This window comes from Rhamphochromis longiceps, linkage group LG18 (genome assembly GCF_057381845.1).
Source record: "Rhamphochromis longiceps isolate RC_006_pf linkage group LG18, R_longiceps_female_GT1.1, whole genome shotgun sequence".
NCBI classification, from domain to species: domain Eukaryota; kingdom Metazoa; phylum Chordata; class Actinopteri; order Cichliformes; family Cichlidae; genus Rhamphochromis; species Rhamphochromis longiceps.
In genome coordinates, this window is record NC_140574.1 from 22,432,222 (window position 1) to 22,457,365 (window position 25,144).

Here is a 25,144-nt window from a genome sequence, read left to right on the forward strand (position 1 = left end):
CACTATAGCATGTCTGGGGTGCTCAACAAGCTAGGCCTGCTAATATACCTCGACTTTTCGTTGCAGTGCGATCTCATTTAGCAAAGGGGACAGCGCTCTGAAGCTGCCTTCATTTAAAATGCCATTATTTCTTTGAGGATCCGGATAAGGTGTGCAGTGTAGGCTCTACCACAAAAGCTTGCTGACAGGATGTATATGTATGTGTGTGTGAGTGTGTGTGTGTGAGTGTGTGTGCCTGCGTGTGTATGTGATGCACTCAGTAATGGAATGTCACCTTGAGCCAAGTGTGCGGAAACCTCAAGCATGCTCACTGGAGACATATCCGCCTGTAAGACTCCCCGGATTGTGCATTATAATGACGGATGCGCTCTTTTGTATTGCGGCTCAAACGCCGATGACCCAGCTGGACATCCAGCAGCTATTTTGTCATTCAAATATTTTGGAGGAAGCACCAGAGAAGAGGGCTCCTCGTGATTGAGGCTTGCCTTTCAGCGTTTTATTATAAACGTATGAGTCGCCTGATTGAATTTGGGTCAAAAAACCAGCAGGTTTGACTCTGGGGCTGGATGGGTTGGTTTCAGCACCACAGGGAGTGGACAGCTCCCATCTCATTTGGAGTCGGCTCGCGCGTGTGAGCGCTACGTTTAGACCCCCATCACTCATCATCCACGCTTGGCCCTTTCGTATCACGTAACACCGTGTCAGGATACCAAGCATGAGACATAACTTCAGCAGCAGAGATGCAATTTGACTTTGTAGACCTTTGTTTAGCTCGCAGACTCCCACTCCGCGAGAAGCTAGCGGCCTCCCCTGATACTTATGCTAATCAATGCATCTTAAAGCAACAAAGTTGCTTCAAATATCATCATCGGGGCGGTTATTGTTGTTGTCGTGTGGTGGGGGAGTCAGTTCCTGTTGCATAAGTCGCAGTGTAATGACTCAGCGCTGCACCTGTCCTGCAGAGCTTCCTGTGACGGGATCAAACCTCAACACTTTGCTCTCTGTCCCATTTACCAGCCTGTCACATCAGCACTGGCAGTAAGTAAGCGAGACTGTCGTCCTCTTGATATCAATACCGTAATATTGTTGAGAGTTTCGTATAAACGAGCCCTCATTTTCTGTTGTTGGGGCCCAGGAGGGCTCAAAAACACATTTAACACAATCTATGCGCGACTTTTTGTGACAAGAGAATACAATCATGGATTTAAACAGATCATTCAGAATTCAGAAATAAAAAATAATAAAAATAGTGAGAAAATCCCTCTGTTTGCAGTCTCTCAGACTCCAGATGTAAAACCTGAGAGAAAACAATCGATATCTACTTGCTGATCTTAATAATAGGCTACTTCCTATGCAGCATTTCCTCACTCAAATCCTAAATGCATGCATCTGTGTTATTAAATTAAAGTAAATCAAAAACATGAAACATTTCCTTGTTTGTTGCTGGTCGCAAATTCAGCTTATATTCATACATATCCGGTTTTAATGAGGTCTGAACAACAGAAAGAAATTAAAAAGGAATTTTCTGGTCATTTATATTCCCTAAATACTGATTTTTAAACATGCAGATGTATAAGTGTTGGCAGGACCCTAAACAATGAAGACGGTCCTGCCAAATGCAACATTAACAGATTACATCCTTCTCTTTCCACCCAGTCTATGTCCTTTCTTGTCCACAGTCTTGTTACCTACCGTATTGACTACTGCAATTCTCTTTTGGATGGTCTCCCCCCCAAAATCCCTCCATAAGCTTCAACTGGTTCAGAACTGCTGCTCGCATTATCACCAGAACCCCCTCCTACCAGCACATCACCCCTGTTCTTCAGGAACTTCTTCTGCTAACCTTCTCTAACCTTCTCTGCTCCCAGGCTGTGGAACTCTCTACCCCCAGATATAAGAAACATTGGTTTTCTCCCCCAGTTTAAATCTCAACTCAAAACCCATCTGTTCAAATCTGCATATTCACTGTGAACCCACTGTTTGTTAATTTTATCTTATGCTTTTGTTTTATTGTTCTTCATTGTCTTTGTTCTATTATGTGTTTTTATCTATTGTACAGTGTCCTTGGGTGTCTTGAAAGGTGCTTCATAAATAAAATGTATTATTATTATTATTAAGAGGCAAAGCCAAAATAAAACCCAGTGGTTCAGAAACGAAGATGAAAAGGCCTTCCATGGTTTAACCCATCATTTAAACATTTGCATTTAAATTTTTGAGTTATTACAGGAACAGCAGTGCTACATGTCCTTACTCACACAAACAGTGATAATCATTAGATTCCTTTTGCTTTGTTACAAAAATCTAAAATGTGTAAAGAAATCGGTTTAATGCTGATTATAATTCACATCAGTATCGGAAAAAGTAAGTATCTCCCCCCCCCCCCATTATTCTCTGCATGCTCATGCTGGTAAAAAATACCACTTTGGCTGCACTTTGTTTACACTTTTCCATTTTGAGCCAGGCAGTCTCTTGTGCCTATTGCGTTTCCACAGCAAATCCCTCTTCTCATCTGACTCTATTTTTGTCTTTTCTTCCCCTTTCCCCTCTTTTCCCCTCCTGTACTCTGTGCACACACCCATCTAAAATGCACTGTCACGCACACACATCCAATTCCACTTCACACACACGCCTGATAGGTTCTACTGGGATTTTACAATGCTGCTTTTCATGGTGGGCAATCTGATCATCATCCCCGTGGGCATCACCTTCTTCAAGGACGAGACCACGACGCCCTGGATCATCTTCAACGTGGTGTCCGATACCTTCTTCCTCATGGACCTTGTGCTTAATTTTCGCACTGGAATCATCATCGAGGACAACTCAGACATCATTTTGGACCCTAAAACCATTAAGAAGAAGTACTTAAAAACTTGGTTCATTGTAGACTTTATCTCCTCCATCCCAGTGGATTACATATTCCTTATAGTAGAGAAGGGGATCGACTCAGAGGTGTACAAGACTGCTCGGGCCCTGAGGATCGTCCGCTTTACCAAGATCCTGAGTCTCCTGAGGCTGTTGAGGCTCTCCAGATTAATACGCTACATCCACCAATGGGAAGAGGTAAGGGCACACATTTCATAGCTGTCCATGAGCTAAAACATTATCTCAAAACTCACAGCTACACAAGAAGAAACCCCTAGCTTAGTCTGTGAGAAAAGGTCAGTGATTTTCCTCCAATATGCTGATGTTGGCTCATGGCCAAACCAACAATCTGCTTCTCTGGCCTGCTCTCCTTCACCTGGAGGCTCAGGATCAGTGTTCTCACCTGCCACCTGGTGAGAAAAATATAATGTCTGCAGGATGTTTGCGCGCTAACAAAGTTTGCATTCTAATTACTGTTATTGTAACACCATCCTCCTAACCTTCTGTCTCCATCTGACCTGGCAGTCCCACAGGTGGCACTTAATAAGCAACCTATTACCAGGGCAAACATAGTTAATCAATTAAGAGACCGGAGGAAGAGCAGGTGAAGTAGAGACAGCGATTATCATAAGCAGCACTAGGGGGGCTATCGACTGTGATTATGTGACTAATTATTCATTTAAAGTGATTAGAGTTAGGTGAGATGGCAGGTCTGCACAGACCTGACTGGTAGACTCTGCATGTGAGGATGGGTGCTGTTGCTAGGATGCTTCTTGAAGACAAAACCCAAAGCACCAGTCCTGAACTTCCTGGCCACTCAGCTATTATTTACTCCACGAGAGGGATACACCTTTGTGGGCCCCTGCCCCAGCCCCTCACCAGACTCTCCTCCTCTGCTTTAAGAGGAATAGCCTGGGAGACAGGAGGTCCAACAGTGTCATAAGATCGCTCTACTTTTTATTTATGCGAGTATTGGCAGCCTGGTGCTGGCATTTTGCAGTAGTGAGCAGCACAGTGGGGCTTGGTTGCTCACTTGACCTTTGGATAATTGGATTTCTGAAGATATTATGTGATATGCACATAGAGTGGTGCATGATGGGAAGTAATACTTGCACGTGCGAAGAATAAGAGCGGCGATGTAGTGGAGAGCGAAACACTGGCACATGCGGGAGATGCCCATTTCAAATGCCTGTTTCCAGTTTATTTTGAAAATCCAAGAGTTGAAGCTGTGAGCTGTTTTTAGTTCCTGTAACGTTCTCGGTGCTGTCCGCGGTTCTGAACACCTCAGTGAGCCAGCACAACATGACCGTGTAAGTCGGCTTTCTGTCATCCATCCTCCTTGCAAAAATGATGACCAACTGCTCTATTTTGTGAGTCGCTGATTGATAAAAAGTGACAGTGAAAACCTCATAAAGGTTAAAGCTGCATTTAGAAAGATCAGCACATGTGATTCATGTCCAGTCTCATTCCTCATCACTCCAGTCATAGAGTATCACTTCTCCCTCAGTTGCACTGAGTAAGAAATGACCCATTTCCTGTTCCTTCATAGTAGACTAATCAGACCATTCTACGTGTTTTATAATGAAACGTACTGTCACTTCTGCACATTAAGATCTCATACCTATTATTAGTGCTTTTAAGCAGCTATTAGATGCTAAGCAGCATCACAGTTTTGATTCTTGAGGTCAGGCAAGTGATAGATGATTGGCCTAAGTGACTGTCCAGTGATGGAGGATGATTGATGTGCGAGACGACACAGACTATCAGTTGTTAAGGCTCATGATGGTCCCTGTCCATCACGCTGTGTGCATGTGATGGCACGTCTGTCTCCGCTGTTAGTGTATCTTTTGTGCCCGCCGGCTTGCGTGAGTGTTTTGTATATGGGCTGGGCCCCATGCGTGCTGGCGCCTCAGATTGATGTCACATATCTCGGTGTAACGAATGCGCTGCTCGCTCCTGCTGTGTTTGGTTTGAAACTGATGGGAAGCTGTCTCCCCTACTCATTGATTAAACTTGGTGGAATCCAAAGAAGAGTGTGAAGCTGAGCAGGAAGGCAGCTTCCCAATAGGAAATGAATTTATAGTAGATTCTTAGCAGAGGGGCAGTTGACATGGTCAAGATTGAGGTTCAAAAGTGGACACGGTTACTGATACACACACACACAACACACACACAAGAAGACAAACTGGCCGGGGTTATGAATACCAACATGGAGAATGAAGAGGCTGCAGAACAAAAGGAAGCTGTGTTGACTCTGTGACACAGAGTGAAAGAAGACACACAGAATAAAGACACGGCGAGGAGGAGGTTAATAAGGTACAGTGGGATGAATCAGACACTAACAACTGTGGACAGAAAACAAAGGGAGAAAGTGAAAACAAATAAAAAGGAAGTAGCACAAAGGGTGGTGGGTCAGGTAATCAAATCTGCTCAGGACCATTCCTGAATGTGTGAAGTGACCAGGACGCATCCGCACGGCAGCCATAATAAGACCACATGATACACTGAAGCATCTTTTATGAAAAGAAAAAAGATCAAATTTGCTACTTATTGAGATTTTCCCTTGTGTGAAGATTTACATATAAAGGAAAAGCTTAATCGAAAACATGTTTAAAGTTTACTACAATTCACTTTGTATTAGCTGTATGTATCCTTCTGTTTTCAGCTTTTTTTTTTTAACATCCACGATTTTAAAAATTAAAATTGTCATATATACGAACTGCCTGAAACAGCACGCTGGAATGATGTCCGATAGGCATTTTGTAGCCCATCTGGGCATTGTAGTTTCAACATTGCAGTCATTTGTTCAAGAGTGCAGCACTACCAAGTTTTTCTTTTACGAAGTCCTTATAAGTTCCCCTTTCCTTGTCCTCATGATGTTTTCCATTAAGATCAGAGTAAAGCAATTATGAATTGGAGGTAGGGGGAAATCATTTCGACTGGTTGAAATGCAGGCAGCTGGAGAACACATAGCGCCGAAGTCTCATCAGATAAAACTTACGACACTGTCAAGAAAGCCATAATTACTGAGTTCATGTTCCAATATAATCTTACATATAAACTCCTCTCCTTGCCTTGCTGTCTCCAGATCTTTCATATGACCTATGACCTAGCCAGCGCGGTGATGCGGATCTTTAACCTGATCGGTATGATGCTGTTGTTGTGTCACTGGGATGGCTGCCTACAGTTCCTGGTCCCCATGCTGCAGGAGTTCCCATCGGACTGCTGGGTGTCCCTCAACAAGATGGAGGTACGTATGAGGGAATCATGACTAGGCACGTAGGACTGCACATATCAGACCAGAACTGGGCTTGCTTCTTGTAACCCGAGTGAACAAGAACTAACTGTGGTCACAAGGTATTGATCGAAGCGTCTCGCTGTCATCAGAAAATATTGGCAAAATCTCAGTCAATATTTTGTGACCATGATAAGCTCTTTCTTGTCTTTCACTGCGCAGGAAACCCCGGTGCTTTAGAAAGGTTATTTGGAGAAGGGAAGCCTCAAATTGGCCTCAGAGATTTTTAATACTTTAGAGAGGAACACCACCAATTTTCCACTTGTGTTTACAGGACCTTGCTAAATATGTTAAAGAAAGTTGCACAGTGCCCTTTGTCACTTCACAAAGCCGTGTGAAGTGTGATAAATGTCAAGTGATGGCACTTGAAGTTACCAGATATCATCTGTCGCCCACTCCTCAGCTCAAAGCTACATCAGGCTCCACCAGCATAACACAGCTGATTCTCCAGTGTGGGTAATATGGGCAGCAGGAAGGAGGCATGCAAGCAAAATGACAATATCTCTGTTGTGCTGCCTCAGTAGCTTGTTTTTATTGGTTAATCTTTTTAAATGATGTGAGCACAAAAAATATTAAGACATGAACATTAAACAGATCTTAATCGTGACCAAACTACTTTACAAATAACCGTGTATGATTCAATAATTTATAATATTAAAATTAATTAATATTACTGATACCAGGGCAGAAAATCATTATTAAGCTTAGTGATCACTGCTGTGTATGATTCAGGAGGAAAAGTGTGTTCGCCTTTCAAGAAAATCAAGGATATTACTCATATCACAACCTTGTCATTGGCAGAAAACAGCTATAGCTTACCAACAAAGAGGCTGTTAAAAACAAACCTGTGAGATTTAAGTGCACCTCTACATCCCTCCGTGCCTCCTCTTCAGCACGGTGGGGCGATGACAGGAAAGATAAAAGGGGAAAATAGAGGGATGGGGGAAATATGGCCAGGCAGCTGGGCTCTTTGTTGCCATGTCTCTCTCAGAGAGATAAAAGCTGTTTGTTTATAGGTCTGTCTGTCAAACCAGCCTTTTACTGAGCAAGAGGAGACCACACCAAACCCAGACACGAGGCACAGGTCTAAATGGGGTTTTAAACAGATTGGGTCCTGCTCCCAGACACCGTCTGGGTCAGCCACGACGGCTTGTAAATTCAGATTTGAAGTATTTCCTGGATGAGAGGAGGGACTCTTGTTTTTAGTGCTGTACAAGAGTAATTCTGGTTGGAACAAGTTAATGGGATGATGAGGGTAAACATCCTCTTTGCCATATTGCTGAGATGAAAAGGATTCACTTTTTGTTTGATGTGTCAGACTGAAACCTACTGCAGTTTTACTGATGTTATTTTGTAGAGCTGGGTCACCGAAGACAAAGGATATATATATATATATATATATATATATATATATATATATATATATATATATATATATATATATATATATATATATATATATATATATATATATATATATATATATATATATAAAAGAACAATAAATTACCTCTTACTTTTTATTTTGCTCCTCTAAATAAATGTAGGTACACATATTTATATGCAGAAATTTAGAGACTGTAATGAGTGGAGGTGTGTTCGCTCACCCCCGAGGCTGACTATATCAAAACCAAGCCTTTGATGTTATAGATGATTAAAAATCCGTCATGCATTGCCTTGACTGTATCAGCTCTATGCCCTACACTGAAATACACACCACAGTACCAGTATAACAAACACCCCTGCTTCTTTGAATTTATCCATCCATCCTTCCATCTAGTTTCTTAATCACTCGTCCAATTCAGGGTTGGAGCCTATCAACAGCTGTCATGTCAGAGGGTGAAAGGCAGTGTGCAGAGAATAGGAATAAGACAGTCAAATTGAAATTGCGACGATTTATTGGATCTGAAATGATTAGCTCCATTTGTCGAGCCACAGAAAATTAAATCAGCAACTTAATGACAACAGATGAAATCTTTTGGTTAGCTGTAAGTACCAAATATTCACTACTTCTGTTGCTCACATGACTTATGGCTAATCTCTTTGTTTTACATAACTGGACATTCCTGGTAAATCAAAATAAGAAATTTGAAAATGCTGTTTTGGACTCACAAAATAAAAAACTAACGACTTTTGTTCATATCGGCCCACAGTGAGATTTAAAAATGTCTATCAAATATTGATAACATCATAAATTAGAGAGTACATAACGGCAATAAAACTGTGTCAGTGACACAGATGATTTTGGACCTGTTGTAAAAGTTGTCGACTGCACTCGACCAACTTTGATACAACGCAAATGAACCACAACAAATAGTACATCCATTTTAATCATAGCAGGAACAGGGGCCTGCTCAGTAAATGTACTATGGTACTTTGGAAGACACGGACCTCCAGGGTGAAAGAGGTTAAAGGCCTAAAGAACTCACCAACAGAATATCCAAGAGATCCTTCAAATTAGTGCACCAACATGCAGCTGCTATGTAAAATGTAAAGCGCGTATCTAACAATGACAACTAAGAAGCACCACAGATGCAACAGCAACACAAGTTCAAAAGTATTTCAACTTTTCTAAACTTATAGGCTGCACAAAAGGCAATCGTGCTCAGTACACGCTGCAGAGTTTGAAGTCCATGATGATGGAGTCTGGGCCTGACAGGACACTGACTCCTCCAGTGTTCTCTCCTGCTGTATAATCAAAGACAGCCGGTCTCCAGAGAGCCGTCACTCTCAAACGAAAGGGCCGCTCTGGCATGGGCTACATATGGCCACCTGAGACCACCCCCTATTGAGTGGCTGACAACTTGTAACATTAGCCATTGTGTTGCAGCCAGGCCATCCATCATGGCTCACACCCTACAGTGGCTCTGGTGGTGTGGAGCCCACAGGCAGGACCCATGGAGGGCGTTGAGAACACTCTGTAACTCTGAATGACATCCACCAGCTAATAATTGGATTCAGTCAAACTTGTACTACCTCAGGGAACATAGGTTGTTTTAGCAGTACACCCAACTTCCACCCCTGTATTGAACTCAGGTTATATTTAGCGTGAGCTTTACTCTGCTTTATCAGCCACTAAGTTAATTTCCATGCAAGAGTGCTTATAGAGCTCGGCTGCATTATAGAGTACAGAGGCGACTGGGTAATAACAGTGACAGTCATGCTAACTGACAGAAATGGGGTGTATACTTTCAACTCTGTAATTACAGCTGTGTGTGCACCCATCCCTTCCAGTACCCACATCACAGAGGCGTCTCTTTCCCATTATCCTCCGTTTCCTTCAGCTTTGCAGTACAGTGGTCTGCTTACTTTAGTGACAGTAAGTCAGTAATCACTGTGTCTGGTGTGAAATCATCTGATTTACTCACTGCAGTTAGTTTGACCAAACACCATCACAGGTTTGCTGTGGGATATTTCAGATTTGATTTGAAGTACTCATTAAGCCAGTTATAGCAATATACACATGAAGAGCTAAATTTGCTGTCTGAGCTCTAAATTAACTCGAAATTAGTTGGTGGTGTTTGTTTCGTGGGAGAGGAGAGGGAAAGATGGGATTATATCGCAGGTGTTTTTGTTTTGTACAGCCTTACTGAGCCGAGTACAAGGAATGCAATAATATTATAGCCTACTAAAAGAAGTTGTATTACTGAACAAGTAGCTATGACATCTAATTATGCTGAAAGCCACTCAAGAGGAAGTATTTTGAAGCCAGTGTAACAGGAACTTTCCCTCACGTGGTGTTGTTAAAAGGACTAAAGTGGGCTCCTGACTCAACTTATTTCCCTTACACACACACACACACACACACACACACACACACACACACACACACACACACACACACACACACACAACACATTTTCATATCTTAGTGAGGACATCTAATTGCGATAATGCTTCCCCCTAGCGGCTTCCCCAAACCCTAACCATCAAAAATGAATGCCTAACCATAACCCTTAGCCTAAACCTAACCATAACCTAATTGTAACCCTGACACTAAAACCACATTTTGAGTCTCAAAAATTCCTTCAAACTCGTGGGGACAGGCATTTTGTCTGCTTAAGTCACCGTCGGTCCTCACCTCACAAGTATGGTAGAACTACAATTTCATGGAGGCTTTTCACAAAGATGACAGTTGCCGTGGCCACCATCAAAAAATATATGTACACTTTATTAGTTCCACCCCTCTGGTATTGGTTTGTACCCCCTTTTTCCCTCACAGCGGCTTTAATTCTTCATTGCACAGATTCAACAAAGTGCTGGAAACATTCCTCAGAGATGTTGGTGGTTACTGACATGCTAGCATCACACAGTTGCTGCAGATTCATGATGTGAATCTTCTGTTCCATCACCTTTCAAAGCTGCTCTATTGGATTGAGATCTGGTGACTGTGGAGGCTATTTGAGTGCAGTGAACTCACTGTCCTGCTCAAGAAACCAGTTTGAGCCATTGGTACAATGTGGTCATAAAGGGATGGACCTGGGCAGCAACAATACTCAGGTATGCTGCACCCTTTAAACATTCAGTTTCCTGTTTTTAACTAACATGAATGGCACCTGCTGTGGTCTTCTGCTGCTACTTCTACTTCAAGGTTAATGATCTTGTGCGTTCAGAGTCGTTCCTCTGCAAACTTTGGTTGTGTTGAGTGGTTATTTGAGTTACTGCAGCCCTCCTGTCAGCTCAAAGCAGTCTGGCCATTCTCCTCTTACATCAGCAAGGCATTTCACCCAGAGAGCTCCTGCTCACTGGATATTTTCTCTTTTTCAGAACATTCTCTGCAAACACCAGAGATGGCTGTGTGGGAAAATCCCAGTAGATCAGCAGTTTCTGAAATACTCAGTGTAGCTTGTCTGGCCCAACAACTATGCTAGATTCAAAGTCTCTTAAATCACCTGTGCTCTGATGTTCACTTTGAAATTATCAGGCCACCTTGACTTTTTAAAAAAAAAAAAGTATTTATTTATCCAGGTAAAAAATCTCATTGAGATTAAAAATCTCATTCCCAAGAGAGACCTGGCATCATGGCAGCAAAAGTCAAAAATACATGTACCACACAAGTACATAACATTTAAAACAAATACAATATCCCGCTTGTCTCCATGTTTTAGTGAACTAAGTTGTTGCCATGTGATTGGGGGGGTTGATATTTGCATTAACAAGCAGTTGAACATTAAAAGTGACTACTGAGTGTATGGATAAACAGTATACGTGTATATATCTATATCTATCTATCTATCTATCTATCTATCTATCTATCTATCTATCTATCTATCTATCTATCTATCTATATATATATATATATATATATATATATATATATATATATATATATATATATATATATATATATATATATATATATAAATATTTTTCCAGTTTCTCTGAATGACTTTTGTCAAGTCCAAAAAAATAAATGATGTTAATGACAGGTTAATAATTTTAGCACACAACCAGTACTAAGAAAAAAAATCAGGGCATGTTGGCCTCTGCTTCATCTGCCTAATCCTCTTTAATCTGTCGCTCACAGGTATACCATTTCATCACACTGAGTACAAAAAATGACTTATAAGTTGCATTTAATTTAACACAAAACCTTTGCAGGAAAAGCTTGACCAAGGGTTAAAAAAAGAAGACACGTATAAGTCTGAGATATGTACCATGACGATCAAACTCTAGTGGAGACGGTGAAATAAGATGCTGGAAACAGCTAATCTGACTCTGTCCAAAGAGTAATGTTGATACACTGAACTTTTAGTGTTATGTACTATTTTTGTTTGCATGAGCCCCTCCAAATGTAAACATGAGCTGTTCGGATTTGATTGATGTCATTGGTATAACTAACCAGCTGAGCAAAAGTCCTCCTTCAGTTTCTGGGCTAAAGGCTAAACAGAGTAAGCATTTTCTCACCATATCTAACTCATGAAACACAGTGTATAACAAAGTGTCTCCGGTTCTTTTCATCTTCTCTAAAGTTGGCTTAAATTAAGTAGCTCCACTGGGCCAGGCAGCCATCAGCTCATATTGGACAGAATACTGAAATCCAGCTTCTCTGTTGACCTTACAATGAGCTCTCTGTGGAGCATGCTTTGCCCTCCACTTTCCAAATAAATACATTTCACTGCCCAAACTGCAGATCATAAAGACACCACGCACACTGAGGCAGACAGGGAGAAACAGAAGGAGAGGAAGCACCAGACAAAGCTGACTGTACAATGAACTCTGATAAGCTGTTGTAAACTAAACTGGTGGGCGTGTGGCAGGACCAGGGCAGCGACTTTCTCAGACGGTTGTCGATTATCTTTGAGATGTTTGTTCAGCTTATCGGGCATCCAGCATGCATAGTGATCATTCAGTATGATATTGCTCCATTTTCCACTTCAGTATTACTGTTGTTTTTCATGCACTTTGTGTCATTTGTAACATTGTAAGTGATTTGGATCAGGGAATGGGAAGGTCTGTCTGTTGCTCTGCGTAACACTTTGATTACAGAATTTAACAGATTGCTATCAAATTTTCATTAGACTATAAACTTTGTTATACATCATATATATATCTATATATCTATATATCTATATCTATATCTATATCTATATATATCTATCTCTCTCTCTCTCTCTATATATATATATATATATATATATATATGATGTATTTTGACACCATCCGCAATTACGGTAAACGTAACAGTTTTCATATTGCACTTTTCTGCTCTACCCAACCACTTTCAGCCATTCACACAAGCACTTTTTTTCTATCGGGCTCTGATGGATGCACTCGAGAACAACTTGGGGTTAGGATCTTGCCCAAGGATATCTGGCAGCCAGGGATCAAACCACCAAACTTCTGACTGGTAGATGACCTGTTTTACCCCTACTAGGAGTAACCCTTGCAGCTCCTATCTGAACTGGGTGGTTTCTGTCATATTTCAGACTTGCTTACAGAAAAAAATTAATGAGTTTGCATCAGAGGTTAGTGATGGTGCTTTCTGCCTATGAACAAAACCCAGAAACTATTCTAGTTCTTGTCACACCACATCTTTATTGATATATACCGAAGTGTCATAACTCGTCATTAATGGTATAGGGGAGGTTGTCAAATGTCGCCTTTATGGGGGAAAGAATTAAAAGCATCCCACTGCTGCTAGCATGGATAAAGTGCTGATGCATACTGATAATGTGAAGGTTTTTTTTTACAGCACACGAGTTACATAAACCTGCCCAAACTGTTTGGCAGGTGCGTTTCACATCTGTGTTTGCGAAGCATCTTGCACAACAAGGTTGCTGCAGGCTATTTAAAGAAGCATTTTAGGGTCCCGCAAGATAAATTTAAAGCCCCTGCGTTATCAGTCAAGTTCAAACAGACTATCTGCGGCTAATGGAGATGGTGATTACCATCAAAGCAACGGATAGTTCCCAAACTGAAATCTCTGAGGAGAGTGATTGAGACTTACGAGGATATGGAGTCTCTCCTTCTCTCTTGCCTGTTTCTATTTCAGAATCAAAGTGCTCATCGTTCATCTATTATTCAATCTGCTTCACTCCACTGTTTCTCTTTCTGTTTTTACATATACCATTTAGCCCCAGCCCACTTGGTGGAGCTATATTTATTTTGGGAGTTTTGATTTCCCTGACCTCATATGGAGAGCTCTTTCTATCACTTTGTGGCCATTTAAAGTTATGCTGTTTGGATGTTAACAAACCTCTATGGTCAGTCTCTACCTGTGATTTTTTTTATACCTAGTGATTGTTCTCGTATCTAATCTAATAGAGGAATCAGATAAAAACAAATCAGAAAACAGCAAAAAACCCAACAAAAAACCCCATATGTTTTTTTTAGTTTTCAGGTTTGGGAGTTACCAGCACTTAGAGAAACTACATTTATTTGCCCCAATTAAGCCAAATATTCATAATGAGAAACATTTGTGCATTAATCTGCTAGACACAGTACTTGTTGTATCGTCAAATTGTTAATATTTGAATACACACAACACATTTTGCATCGCACTAAAAAGTTTTTTTTTACATGAACTTAAAACAATAATGTTAATTTTTGAGATTAAAACATTGAATAAGTTCAGGTTTTTCATAAAAACACTACACTTTGGTTAGTTTCGTTATAGGAAAGAAACAGAGAAGAACTGCACACTTCTTAATATAATGCTGCAGTAGAGTGCTGATGCACTTCTCTGCAGCAGGTTATGGGGAGGATATAATGCAGCTGATTGCCTTTGTTAAGTGCAGCCTGTGACCTCTGTGTAGCTGGTACATATTTAGTGAGGCTAAGTGTGTGTGTGTGTGTTTTTTAGTGTGTGTGTTTCTTTAAGACTTGAGGGTCTCAGAGGTTTTCAGGATGCTGTTTGTAACTTTTTTTCCCTGTGCGCTGCTTTAGTAACACAGCTTACACAGATAATGAGTTTCTTTAGTAGAAAAAAGATTAAACATAGCTAAAAATCTAGGATTCTGATCCTACTTTTGGCTTTGAATTAATTGCATCAGCATCGTGTTCAGACTCAGGTAAGCACAGTAAGGCCAAATCAAGACCTTTTTCATCTGACTTTTCTGTTAAGGGCTGTGTTTGGGGACAAAGTTACAGTGAAATAAAACATTGAATAAGTGTTCATTACATGTATTTAAAGTGGGCAGAAACATAGATGTCTTTCTAAGTCACAATAAGAGTTTGGAGTTGCCGCACAAGCAGCTTGGTGACTGCTGCCCCGCTGTAGTAGATTCCGATTCACACAGTTCTTCAAGTGCATATTTAATGACCTCTCATTATAATTCCTCTCTGAGGAAATAACTTTCAAACCGTCTCTACTTTCCTGATTAGGCCTCGAAGGAATCCCTCGGTGTTGTTTCCCCTTCCTCCCTCTTTCCTTCTGTGTCCCTTGAGCTCTCATTTATATAACTGTTCCTCCATGACCCCTGTCCCCAAAGCTTTTCTTCTAGTTACCTACTCCATGGCATCACCCTCGTCTGAAACATATATTTGAATGTAACATTTGTGTGTTTAACTCCTTGTTTATCTCCTTTCTTGTCTTTCCACAGAACGACACCTGGTCAGAGCTGTACTCCTTTGCTGTTTTCAAAGCAATGAGCCACATGCTGTGCATTGGTTATGGCCGCCAAGCCCCAGAGAGTCTATCAGATATCTGGCTCACTATGTTGAGTATGATTGTAGGAGCTACGTGCTATGCTGTTTTTATTGGCCATGCAACAGCTCTCATCCAGTCCCTGGACTCCTCCAGACGGCAATATCAGGAAAAGGTGAGGAAACAACTCCATCCCATGATTTCAACACTTTTCTGCGAGCTGTTTTTCTTTAGATCCAGTATTTCCTCTTTATTTGTCCTTTAAAAGCAAGTTATTCACCTGCTTGCAAAGTGTTGGATAAGAAAATGAGATGAAACATTAAAGCTGAAGTGGTGGCCCATCAGTTGAGTAATTTAGCCTAGCATGAAACAGAGAAGCAGCTAATCTCACTGATCATCTACCAAAATTTACTCACAAGCTTCTGTGGAGCTCCTGAGCTTAAACATTATGTTGTTTTTGGGGGGGTTGTCTGCCAATCAGAAGGAGCACAGCTTGATCCCTGGCTCCTTCAGTCTATGTGCTGAAGCATCTTTGGGTGAGACACTAAACCCTGAATTGCCACGATGTATCCATCCCGCACCAGATAACGACAGCTGTGGTTGGAAAAAGTCTTTGTTCCAGTTGAAGTCTATGGGAAAACAGCTTTCTGTCTTGACCTCTTTAAACACTTTCCTGATGAGTTCATGGACTCAGTCACTCATTTTGAGTCATACTGAGTAAAAAATTAAGTCTGGTTAGATTAAAAAAATGAGGATTAACCATCATATGCTTACTGGCTAACAACTTATGATTGATAAGTCACCTCACAGTCAAAGACTCATCCTGATGCGGTCAGGACCAGCTCTATAGTCCAGAACAATCATTGTGTAAAGTGTAGAAGTAAATCTAAATCTACCTTGATATACAAAGAGGTGTTTACAAAGGTTATAAAGCTAGTTATGTAGCTATTTGGTGGTTACGTGTTTTGATATTTACATGTTTACATGTTTGAATGTTTAGACATGCATGTTCAAACCAGTAATAAGTATGTGTTATATCTACCTGGTTGTTTTCCCTGTTTTGATCTGAGTATAAGATTTCCTGGCTTCTGAGAGGCCAGTGAAGTATTCATGAGGGCGGCACACAGGAAGTGTGGGTTGTTGTTGCAGTGTGCTAAAAGTAAAGAGGCTGCTAAAAAGTTATCCGTCTCCGTCTTGCTGTTCCTAATTATTCAGAGAGATTCCCAACCATCTAGTGAACCCTCACGTTACATCTGGTGGCAGCGGTGGGATTTATTTTCTTGATGGATCTGTGTATTTGGTGAGTTTTACTCCCAAGCTGCGGATAAGATCGTTTTTTTTTCCCCGCTGGGATTTATCCCTCTCTGTGAACAGCTGATGAACTGAAAATAATAATAGTAATAATTTTTGGAGATAGTAAGGATTGTTGCAGCTTTTCTCTCTGTTTTTGTGATTTTTGTGATTTTTTTTTGAGCTGGATATTTGTTGGGAACATGTCGGCTGACGAGAGTGAATCTGTGCATGAGCTGCGCTCTTCTCCTGTGCCACATTCGAGGTCAGTGGATGCAGTGCGGACTGTTGCTGCTCCCGCCCACCATACCGTTTCCAGTGCCCTGACAATAGATCTTCCACCTGTTTTTAAAGGAGATGGGACTGAATCTTTTACTAGTTGGTCTCGTCGCTTTGAAGTGGCAGTGCAAGCTATGACTCCACCTGAGGTAGATTTGCCAACTGTGATGTCCTCTGTTCTGCCTACTCGTCTAGCAGATGCTGCATTTTTGTACTGGGACAGTTTGCCTTCATCAGCTCAGAAAGACTATGATCTAGTGAAGGATAAGCTGAAAGAGGTTTTCGGTCCAAAATATTCTCTGCCATTCTTCCAGACACATGTGAATGCTCGCCCCCGGAAACCAGGTGAAAGTTTAGATGTGTACAGCGCGGATATTACCCGTCTTGTGCTTGAAGCTTTCCCTAACTATGACTACAATGCCTTGGAAGGTGAAAAATTTCGCCGTTTTGTTGCTGGGTTGGACCCCACCTTGCAATCTAAGATTCATGAGATGGGTGCAGAGGATCTCGACGGAGCCCTGCGCATTGCCAGCCGTTGTGAGAGAGCACGTGCAGCATTGCAACTTACAGCTGCAGGACCCTCTCATATTCCGTCTTCAGAACAGGTTGCTATGATACGTCCTCAGCCTACTGATGCTAAACTTCTTCAAGCGGTTGAGGAGCTCACGCTTACTGTAACCAGCCTGAAACATGAAGTACAGCAGTTACGGGAGAAACAGAGTTACCTTGCCCAACGTTTGGACTCCAGTCGTGATAGATCCTCCTCTTCCAATGTTCAGTACAGCACCCGCAGTGCGTCCCCGTCGCCTTATCATGCCAGACAACATTCCAGAGACTATTGCTCGCCTGAGAGGCGTTATCATCGTGATCCAGAGTCTCACCGTGAACGTCCTTCTTCCCCTGTTCCCCAGAGGTTCAATGAGTGGGACAAATGTGAGAAACACGATCAACGCACATACCCTTCCCAACAGCCCCCCCCAGTATTCCAGGTACAATTACCCAGACAATAACAGATACCGACGCAGTCCCAGTCCTGCTCCACGTAGAGTTAGAGATGCTGCGTCCTACAGTAGGACCGGTGTTCGTTTCCAGTCCCCGGAAAGGCCTGCACATTTCACCTCCGGCCCACAGGGAAACTTTCATTAGCTGCTGTTGAGGGGCAAACATCAGCTACAGTATCAGGGCCTCAGAATCTGATGGATCAGTCTCCTCTAACGTCTTGGCTATTGTCGAGGGCATTGAAGTGTGTGCTCTAATTGACTCTGGTTCCTTTGTCTCCCTTGTGAGTGAAGATTTTTGAAACGCTCATCCAGCTTTGAAAAAACGGCCTATGGTAGCATCCTCTGTGCCAGCTCGTTCGGTCAATGGAGAACGTCTGGAAATCTTAGGCAAGTTAACCGTTGGTATTAGGCTTGGGACTCAGGTATGGCAGCAGGACTTTGAAGTCCTCAGAGGTGCTTACCAGCCAGTCATTCTAGGTTGGGATTTTCTGCAGAGGCACCATGCTCTTCTCGACCTCAAAAACAAAGTGCTGCAACTGTGGGACATGAAAATTCCCCTGTTGCCCAAAGGACATGAGGTGGCTGCCTGCTGTAATGTTTCCGTGTTAGCGCCAACCAAAATTCCAGCTATGAGCGAAACTCTGATCACAGCCTGTGTGTCAGCAGCCACACCGGCTTCTCCTGTTCCAACAGACTACTATGGTGTCTTGATCCCTAATCCAACATGTGACATTGTTCTGGCTCACACTCTCAGTGAAGTTCAGAATGGTACTACAGTGGTTCGAATGCTTAATCCCTCCAGTGATGAAATCGAACTGTACCCTGGACAGCATCTTGGTGAGTTTCATTCAGGCTCATCTGTTGATATCATTCCACTGGAGCAGACATGTTGTGCTACTTCACCTGTGTATGATTCGACTCTGCCGGTAGAAATAGATGAAACAAACTTGTCACACTCTCAGGTTCAGTCCCTGAAATCACTTCTCCAGAAGTATTCAGGAATCTTCAGTAAGCACTCAGAGGACAGAGGTCACACAGGCATAATTAAGCATCATATTCACACAGGTGATGCTACACCGATTAAACAAAGAGCCTATAGAGTGACACCTGAACAGAGAGCTGAAATACAGACTCAAGTTGACAACCTTTTAAAGGCAGGTGTCATCGAAGAAAGCTACAGCCCATGGGCCGCCCCAGTTGTTCTGGTGCGAAAGAAAAATGGTACGTGGCGTTTCTGTCTCGACTATAGGAAACTCAATGCAGTGACAATCAAAGACTCTCATCCTCTTCCAAGGGTTGATGATGCACTGGATGCGCTGTCAGGTTCTGCCTGGTTCTTCACAATGGACCTTCAACATGGCTATTGGCAGGTTGAACTGGAAGAGAAGGATCGTGAGAAAACTGCTTTCACAACCGGCAGTGGACTTTACCACTTCACTGTTATGCCCATGGGACTCACAAACGCTCCAGCCACATGTCAGCGGTTAATGGAGATGGTACTTCGTGGCCTTCCCTGGAAAACCTGCTTAGTGTATTTGGATGATGTCCTCATTTACAGCCGCTCTTTCGCAGAACATCTCCAGCATCTGGAAGAAATTTTCGGTAGATTCCAGGCAAGTGGCTTGAAGCTAAACCCCTCAAAATGCTGTTTTGCCAAAGATCAGGTACAATTTCTGGGCCACATTGTATCAAAACATGGCATCCAGCCTGACCCCAGAAATGTGAACAGTGTGCAAGCCTGGCCTATTCCACAAACAGCGACAGAAGTAAGGTCATTCCTTGGACTTTGTTCATATTATCGCAAGTTTATTCAAAACTTTGCGCACCACAGTGTCCCCCTACATGCTCTCACTGAGAAGCATGCAACTTTTCAATGGACTTCTCAGTGCCAGGATGCATTCATGTATCTGAAACATGCCCTCTCAAACCCTCCAGTGGTTTCATTCCCTGACTTCACATTGCCATTTTCTCTGTATACTGATGCTTCTAGCACAGCTATTGGCAGTGTACTAGCTCAAAAACAGGGACAGCAAGAGAAAGTCATTGCCTATGCTAGCCATGCGCTTACAAAGGCAGAAAGAAAGTGGTCGACTTATGATCGAGAACTCTGGGCCATTGTTTGGGCAGTTAGACATTTTCGGCACTACCTCTACAAGCAGCCATTTGTTATTGTCACGGATCACAAGCCCGTCCTGGGTCTTCGGAAAATACCCATTGACAGTGATAGAACTGGTCGCCGTGCTCGCTGGGCTCTTGAACTTGATCCTTTTGAGTGGACTGTGATTCATAAAGATGGCCACCGCCACCTCAATGCGGACGCACTGTCATGTCGCCCTGTCACTGGTGAAACCGTAGAGCAGGACACAATCTGCACTGCTTCTGCTACCTTGAAACCTGAAGAGAGGTGCGTGGGTCCTGCAGACCCGCCCAACCATAGTCCCTGCAGTACTGACCAAAAACACATTCCATGCAATGACCTTCCTGATCCACGACTGCAGTGTGCAGCGCTATCTGTTTCATCCACATTTGTGCTTGAGCTGCCTGAAGATGATCTCAAAAGTGAACAACAAAAAGATCCTGTACTGTCAGAAGTCATTGGCTGGAAAGCTAAGGGTCAGAAACCACCCTACTGGCGTATGAAAAAATGCCCACCTCAGGAAAAAGTGCTATGGCATGAGTACTCTAGACTTACCTTTCACAATGGCTTACTCTGTCGTAAAGCTTTCAACCCGTCCCAAAAGTCAGTGTTGCATCAGTTGGTTGTTCCTGAATCTTTAACAGACACTGTCCTACAGCTGCTGCATGGCAACCCAGTGTCCGGTCACCTATCAGCAGATAAGGTCCTGAAACGTGCTCAGCAGCTATATTACTGGCCATTCATGTCACGTGACATCAGAATATGGTGCACACAATGCACTCCATGTGATGCCAGACGGAATCCCACACCTCATCACAGAGCTCCAATGAAAACAATTGTTGCTGCGGAGCCATTTCAAAAGGTGGCAGCTGACATACTTGAACTCCCCATTACGAGTCGTGGCAACAGGTACGTGCTCGTTGTTCAAGACTATTTCTCGAAATATGTCAATCTCTATGCTATCGCAGACCAACGTGCCACAACAGTTGCAAAATGCCTGTTTGACAACTTCATCTGTCAGCACGGCGTCCCTGAAATGCTACACACGGACCAAGGACGTCAGTTTGAATCTGACCTGGTGAAACATCTGTGTCAGCTGCTAGGCATCCAGAAGACACGGACCAGCCCATATCACCCTCAATGCGACGGGATGGTTGAGAGGTTCAATCGAACACTTATTGACCAGTTAGCTAAGTTACTCCTTCAGCAGCCTGGCGAATGGGATGACTGCCTCAATCAAGTTGCTTTGGCTTACAACACCAGTCCTCACTCTACCACGGGGTTTACGCCATTTTTTCTCACACATGGACATGAGGCACAGATGCCTGCTAATATGCTGTTGCCTACCAACATGTCAGCATCATCTACTTCTGTTTCTCCTGCTGACTACGTCACCCAGTTGACTCAGAGACTTCAGTCTGCCTTCAGCACTGCTGCATGGAACAGAGATTGTGCCCACAACCAGCAGAAACAATTGTACGATAGGGGCATCAAACACACTCCTTGGTGTGGTTAAATGACCCCACTACAGCAAAGCAGAAACTTGCTCCACATTGGAAGGGCCCCTTTGAGATATTGGAGTGCCTTGGAACAGATGGAGAAAACCCTGGTGTCACGTACAGGATTCGCTACCTCCTGGACCAATCAGACAAGACTCAAATTGTTCACTACAATCGTCTCAGGCCGTACAAAGCACCTGTCCCTAAAGGTGGAACCAACTCACCTGCTGGTGACATACCTGTACAGCCCCAGATTCCACAGTTGACTGCATTATCAGGTGCGTTGCCCTTCACAGCTTCAAAATCTGCAGCTGAAGGGAGCTGGAATGTTCAGGGCCGCAGCCCTGCAACCTCATCAGACCCTCAGGTTTGTCAGCCACCACCTCTAAACCAGTCACGACCCCATTCCCACTCTCCTTTGTCCCCTTCTCCTCGGTCTGAGACTGTAACGACTTCCCCCTCTGGCCATGTGGTGATACACCAATCAGACATTGTCCCTTCAACTCCTCATCGAGTATCTGGTGTTTCACGGCGATGTGGGAGACGTCAAGTTGTGCCTCCCAGATACCTCAAGGACTATGTTTTGAACTGAACTTGTTTTTGGTTTTGCTGTTGTTTTATTGTTGTCCCCTTTGCTCGCAGCATGTTGGGTTTTTTTTTTCTTCCTTTCTGTAGGGAAACGGGGACGTTTCTTATGTGAGGGGGGGAGGAAAATGTAAAGTGTAGAAGTAAATCTAAATCTACCTTGATATACAAAGAGGTGTTTACAAAGGTTATAAAGCTAGTTATGTAGCTATTTGGTGGTTACGTGTTTTGATATTTACATGTTTACATGTTTGAATGTTTAGACATGCATGTTCAAACCAGTAATAAGTATGTGTTATATCTACCTGGTTGTTTTCCCTGTTTTGATCTGAGTATAAGATTTCCTGGCTTCTGAGAGGCCAGTGAAGTATTCATGAGGGCGGCACACAGGAAGTGTGGGTTGTTGTTGCAGTGTGCTAAAAGTAAAGAGGCTGCTAAAAAGTTATCCGTTTCCGTCTTGCTGTTCCTAATTATTCAGAGAGATTCCCAACCATCTAGTGAACCCTCACGTTACAATTGTACTAATGGAACTATGACCAGCAAGATACAAAATCCAGTAAGCAGTAATATGTGTTCAAACAAGCCTACATTTTTACACTATTTGTTAACTAAAATGTAAAAATGTAGGCTAATAAGATTGCTAATATGCATGACTAGCAAGTGTTACCAAGGATTAATCTCATGTAGTCCAAGATCTTACAGAAGAAAACAACTTTATGTTCATGTTGAACAGAGCTGGATAAAATAGAGAGGTCCTTATGGTTAATGTCAGACATGCAGATGCTGACATTGCTAATGATTTGACGTAAAGATCACTGTAGACAGATTGGTAGTTAGTGTCAAGGGAGGAGTTAGATCAGTTTCACTATATCTGGAAGAGTATTTTAGTAACTGAAGGTCAAAAAGGATCTTTTTTTTTTTACAATCCTCATTTTGTTTGTAGCCGATTTAGATATTTACTGCTCATTAAATGAAAATTAAACCATAAGGTCACGTAATTAGTTATCAATAATAGATAATACATATCATACAACAGGCTGTATGTGTGTGAGGAAGTGTAACAGCAGTGTGTGACATCAACCTACTCCTAAACACTTCAGGTTGTGACCTTAACGGCACACCATCAGGCGCCATTAAAGCACCCGTATATGCTGTCATAAGGACAATGAACCTGAGCGCGGATCAGAGCAGCGCTGAGCCGCGCTGCAGCAGTGGCCTGTCGTGGTAGCACAGTCACTCTGTTTCCAAGCAGAGTCTTGCCGGCTAGGGAGCAGTGGGAGTGCTGCCGGCTTTCAGCAGCCAATCAGAGGCTCCGGGTGTGTTCGGCCAGGTAGAGCCACATTGCCAGAGGCTGTGGCTGTGCCTGTGTGTGTGTGATTGTGTGATATGATGTCCCCTTGAGCAGCAGTAGAATTGATGAGGCAGCGGACCTGTGTGTCCCGGCAATGTCATCCTGAAGGTGACGTAAGCCATCATGGCCGCCTCCCTCTCTCAGAGTCTCTCACTTCCTGGTCACTCACTCACTGGATCTCACTCTGCCTCTGCTCTATATCATCTCTTATGCATCTTTAACTATCCACTTTACATGAGCTCCACCCCTCCTTTTCCTTCCCCTGCACTGCTTAAATGTCTCCACCTGATTCTCTCTGGCGTATCTCCTTCCTGATCTCTCGCTCTCCTCACCTCCGGATCTAAATTTCTCTCTTTTTTCCCCTTCTCTTCCTCTATCTCTATCCTTTCTGGTGGTGGTGTCCTTGAAAGGTGCAGTGCTATTGCTAACTGGCTGCTATACAAAGCAAACTGAGGGGGAGGGTAAACCTGTGGGAGAGACAGTCCTGGTGCACTGCAAGATATTTGAATGCTGTGTATTTCACATTGTTTGGAGTTTTTCTCTCTCTCTCTTTTTTTTTTTTTTTGTCAGTTTGGTGTCTGGCTAGCATTGTGCGGCTCTCCGCAAAGAGTTTTATTGCCATGTGGCAGGACACTTGAGTATAAATCATGTCCAATAAACGGTTTAGAAGAAAACGATTCAGCCAGCAGAGTGCTGACTGAAGCTCTTGTCGTCACAGTTTGCCCAGGATGATGAGAGTTTTCTGTCTGAGGAACAAGTCACCCAGATGTGCAAAGTTTAAGTTTTCCCCCCAGTTTTAAAATCTTGTCGAATTTGCACCACAAGCAGGATGAACTCAGCAAACTAAAACCTTAAAAATTTAAGAGCTGTGATGAGTTGTCTAATCCTAAACCAGCCTGTATGTTATCCAGTTTAAGGATGAAGCGAGGAGTACGAAACCTACATGCCTTGACATTAGAATTTTTTCATAATGCTGTGCTCTTTATGTTTATTCTTTCAGATTTAGACATTTTCTAATACGTCCTCACCCTGTCCCAGAATATACAGCTTTTCTGCTGAGGCCAAGAAGTGCATTTCCCTTAAAAACCTTTTTTTCTGACCAGTTGTCATATTTTTTTTCTGCTGCTCTGTGAGGATTAGTATTTGAGCTGCAGGCATGTTTATTAAAGAAAAAAAAAAAACTCAGAGAGCAGAAAAGTGCCATGCATGCCAGTGAGGCTGATGCCGATGCTGCCGGGTGAATTTGCAATGCTTCCAGATAGGACTGTGAGTGGCATTTTTATCATTTTGGAGAGTGTTAGCAAAACACGTCTGCTGGCAGTCTGTTACAGCCCCAGTGTGGATTGAGCTAGCATTGTGTGAAGGGTTCCTTTTCAACCCAGAAGAAATGTCAGAGTCACAATTCATGCAGGTTAAATTTGGCTTGGTGGCTTTGGTGCAGAGACCTTTGTGTTAGTTATACATAGTAACAGTGCACAGTGACACATAGCAGAGGGGCATAGAAAGAACAGCAGTTCTACTTGTGCCTCTTTTTTTGAAGATTCAAATCTGATACATCAATGAAAATGATAAAAATGATGAATTCAGGGATTCTAGATTTGACCATTGATTTGGGATACCATATAACTGCACTGTCCTCTGATTCCTAGCTCAGTGAATATGCTATATGTCATATTGCTATAGTTCTACAATGACATACCAAAAACATGCATAACTGCTCATTTGGACATCTGGAAAATCATGTCTTAGGTGCAGCA

General features: G+C 42.6%; 1 protein-coding gene across 1 annotated transcript in view; it reads left to right on the plus strand.

Annotated features, from left to right (window-relative positions):
• LOC146648252 (potassium/sodium hyperpolarization-activated cyclic nucleotide-gated channel 2) overlaps positions 1-25,144 on the plus strand; it is a 37,503-nt gene that overhangs the window by 1,474 nt on the left and 10,885 nt on the right. The window contains exons 2-4 of the mRNA XM_085389647.1: positions 2,637-3,060; positions 5,951-6,112; positions 15,202-15,420. Coding sequence (XP_085245773.1) covers positions 2,637-3,060; positions 5,951-6,112; positions 15,202-15,420 — 805 coding nt within the window. The remainder of the gene's footprint in view (positions 1-2,636; positions 3,061-5,950; positions 6,113-15,201; positions 15,421-25,144) is intronic.